The sequence below is a fragment of the Diadema antillarum genome, unplaced genomic scaffold (genome assembly GCF_040938485.1).
Source record: "Diadema antillarum isolate AM-2024a unplaced genomic scaffold, OU_Dant_1.0 seq00001351_RagTag, whole genome shotgun sequence".
In the NCBI taxonomy this organism is placed as follows: Eukaryota; Metazoa; Echinodermata; class Echinoidea; order Diadematoida; family Diadematidae; genus Diadema; species Diadema antillarum.
The window spans coordinates 93,398-97,611 of record NW_027272116.1 but is presented as its reverse complement, the minus strand read 5'-3'; the positions used below and the strand labels follow the sequence as shown (position 1 = coordinate 97,611).

Genomic DNA, 4,214 nt, shown 5'->3' with positions numbered 1-4,214 from the left:
AGATCGCGCTGTTTGGATACCTCAGCCATTTCAAAACCAATTTTCATCAAATAAACGTTGAATTCATCTTATAATTACATACTCTTTCATATTTCATTAGAGGTTTCTCTACGTCGTACTCGAGTACGTACGCCCATGATTTTTTTTTTATTTTTATTATGGCTACTATCAAAACACTGATCAACTCAGTGCTTATTTACGTCGATGTAGGGCAATATGTCAATCAGTTGCAATGAAAACATCTCGACGGAAGAATTTCATGAATTTGAATAGGGTCCTCATTATCTAACAAAAGTGATGGAAACATGAACCCCCATCAGAACCAAACCGTATTATTCCTTTAAGTCCACAAATTGTCCTTATGCTTATCAATTGTTTCCCTCTCTCCTCAGTACCAAAATTACGCAAACGGAGAAGAATCGACGATGCCGAAGCAGCCACGCCACTTGCCATTGGATACTGGGGGAAGCCGCCAACGCTAGAGGGCGCCAAATTCGACTTTCTCTGCATACACGCTACACTCAGGTCTCTCAAACCCGACGGACAAACATTCAAAGAAGGTACGAGTCCAAAATCATCTTTTTTTTTGTCAGTGTTCAATTAAAATTGTTTCAAGACTGGGAATTGAAGAAGAAAAAGAAGAAGAAGAAAAAGGAGGAGGAAGAGGAGGGGGAGGAGGAGGAGGAGGAGAAGGAGGAGGAGGAGGAGAAGAAGATGAAGATGAAGAGAGAGAGGGAGAGAGATATTTAAGGAAGAGAGGGGCAGCTATACAGTGTAGATCGCAACACGTGGGTGCAAGTGTTTTGGTGTTTTAGATAATGCGCTACGTCTAACGCCTGATCCTGACAACGCAATTCATTCAATCCTGCATTAATTGTATCCACCTATCCAAGGAATTACTTATTCATTTATTGCATCCGTTCATTTACATATTCAATCATGTATTCACCAATCTGTCGTTTTATCCTTCCATTATTAGCTGATTGATCTGTTCACCTCATAAGCTTGCAACAGTTCTCCAGGATGTACTTAATATAAAATATTGCATGATCTACATGCACTATACGCGAATATTGATCAACACACACGAAAAGTGCAACATTTGATTTTTTTTTTTTTTTTTTTTTTTTTTTTTTTTAGCATGGGCGCACTTTTACCTTACCGCGACCGAACGTGTGAGTGAAACAGACTCAATGAAAGTTAGCCATTTCCTTTGATTTTATTAAGTCCAAAAATACAGCTTGACAAAACATCTATCGTGTGATATTATAGCATGCATATTTTGTAATATCATTACCCGAGGAGGAAGTCACGGTCATTGTGAAGGACCGTGCACTTTTAAAGCCTTACAATCGCGGCGAGTGGTTTGTGCGGCACGGAGACGAACGCAATTCGCTGCCTCCTCCTCCCCCCCCCCCCCCCCATTTTGTATCAAAATGTCGTGACACCGAATGAGAATAGCGCTGGCTCAATGGGTCAGCGAACACACACTCACTGGTCTAAAAATCACCTGACCCAAAATGGCTGTCCGAGCCACGCGAGCTTCCGAAGGGATCCGAATGGACGCACACTCACAGTGCGCATGCGCATGAAGAGAGGCCAAAAGAGCCAAGCGTCGTCTCCTCCAATCACCGCAGCTCGCGGTCACAATGTCAATTGCATGCACAAATTTCGTTCGTTCGGAGGAGGAGTTACGCAATAACGTACCATTAGGGGTGACGATCGTCCGACTTTAACGGACAGTGTACTATAACGGAAACAATATGATGGCACGCCCTGCTTTCCAAGCCACACACAAATTATGTTGTAAATACGCTGCAGACTATAATGGTATAATATGGAGCATCAGTCTTTCCATAGATGCGACGAAGCAGGATTGAACAGCATTTCACACGCATTGATATTAGGAGAGCGGTAAAGTTTGGGCACAGACAATAGAATCACATTTTAACTCTTTGTATGTTGTGTTTTTTCTTCTTCTTTTTTCCCTTGAAGTTTTCATGGTCGACTCCGGAAGTGACGTAGTGACCGCGCGCCAGGAAATCCTGGATTCGTTAGACCTGGAGCTGATCGGTACCATCCAGAGCCGGGGCGTGCACACCACGGTGGAGAAACAACTCTACAAGGCCATGCTGGTGATCGGCAACCACGAAGTGGAGATCGAGGTGAGATCGAGATCGAGATCGAGGTCAAGGTGGTGGTGTTGAAAAGTCTTCGACACAAGCGTAGAGTGTATGTGATAGTTAGTGGAAAAAGAAAGAAAAACTGCCATGTTCCTCACAACATAATCAACTCGAGACATGAAATAGAATGTACTATGTAGGTTAGTGGAATTTTGGAGTAATAATAATCGGAGGTGTTTGTTTTCTTCAATTTGTCTCCTTCTACAAATGAAATGTGTAAGATTGCAACTGCTGATTTACAATTTAACAAACAAGTCGGAAAAAGTAGATGACAGGTTCGATTCCCGTGGTTCCTTTTTTGTTTAAAAATCTTTTATTTTTAATAATAATCAGTTGCGCATTTAAATAATTGTTTGCAATACACAAAAATATTGTGGAAATACCTTGAATGAATAAAGTGTGCAAATGTTTAGTAAACAGAACAATGTAAGCAGAACTGCTATTGTCAATTAAGTTTGTAGTCGTTATTTTACTTGCTACCATTGTAATTTTCTTGATAATGGTTATGATAATAACGATGATAATGGAAATAATAATGATAATGTCATAGTGATTATAATAGTCATGATTTTAATGATGATAACGACGATGGTAATGATAAAGAAATTATTATCATTATAAATATGATTGTTATTGTTAGTATCATAATTATTACCATATTAATCGTTATAGCTGCTCTATACGTGCCTCTGTTCTCGTGCAGGTCATGGCGGAACCGTACGAGTCTATCGGTAACCGAGTCATGAGACACTTCCGTCACGTGATCGACAGCACCGTCCACTATTGGCTGCCGGAGAACCGCGTGGAGCCTTCGGAGGGCATGACGAGCAGCCGAAGTGAGCCGACAACGAGCGGGGAGTCGGGCGGGACGTTGGGGTCGCCGGAATCGGAGGAGGCCAAAGAAGGTGAAGGGGAGGACGAGGAAGAGGAGGAGGGGGAGGAGGAGGGGGAAGAAGAGGAAGAGGGCGATGGGGACGATGACGACGACGATGACGATGGCCACGGAGGTCAAGCTGAGGGCGGGCCTCTGGAGCAGGGGGAGGAAGAGGAGGGTCACGATGACGATGATGGTGACGAAGCGAGTGCCGCTGTTGGCGGTGATCAGGCGGTTGAGGAGGTAATTAATGCTCAGGCAGTTCCAAATCAGGTAAATCCACCAGGTCAGGCTGACGATTAGATCAGGGCTGGGAAGTTTCTACCCCCAAAGGGAGTCAAAGGAAACATGATTATGGCAGGATAAAATCACCTCTGCGAACATTTTGATCTCCCAATAGATTACAAATACTAGATTATCAGTACTGTGAATATGCCCCCACAAGATTTACATGAGATGCAAATAATTTGTTTGAATGAACCAGTGAGCACATACAGAAATGTAGACACAAGTGTAGGACGAGGCGTGAACATTATCTATACACAGAAAACATACAGCACACACGCGAGCGCGCACACACATTGACACGCGGGAAACCGACGCACACATCCTACTGAAATCAGGAATTCTTTATAGGCGGAAAACTGAAGGAAACCGAGAGGACAGCTGTGCGGTAGCACTTTACATTTTACTACAAGCCTCTAGATTCGGGAAGCGCTGTTCTAATCCGTCCGTTCCGTAAACAGATTCGAACAGAAATGAGTGAGCAGGGAGAAATGAGGTCCTAACACGGGTGGTATTTGTCTTTACCAGAAATGTACGATTGACAAGATGTAGCATCCATACTACACCTACAACATCGCTTTTTGCCTTAGCTGTAGCCGTAATGCATCGATTAAATTCATCAAGGCTTCTTTGATCATAATATTTTGCCTGCATCCATAATCAGACAAAAACTTCTAGTCAACAGACGGCACCAGCCATGCTTTGATTTGATTTTGAGTTGTACAGAAACCTCGATCAATGATCATGTCCTTTTCATCCGGCAGATATTAGAATATTTTCATTTTTATGTTGATATTAGGAATTGTAGAAAATTGACATTGGCTCTACAACTACCATCAGTGTGAAGTATTTATGTTCGTATGTTGTTTAAT

The 4,214-nt window shown here is 42.5% G+C and overlaps 1 protein-coding gene across 1 annotated transcript; it reads left to right on the top strand.

Moving 5' to 3' along the window:
- Window positions 1–392: 392 nt before the first annotated feature.
- Window positions 393–3,830, top strand: LOC139708588 (uncharacterized; the record flags this gene model as incomplete). The annotated part of the gene is made up of 3 exons (XM_071620526.1): window positions 393–560; window positions 1,996–2,165; window positions 2,887–3,830. Coding segments are annotated over 3 exons (812 nt in total), but the record flags the coding sequence as incomplete, so codon positions are not given.
- Between the last annotated feature and the right edge of the window lie 384 nt (window positions 3,831–4,214).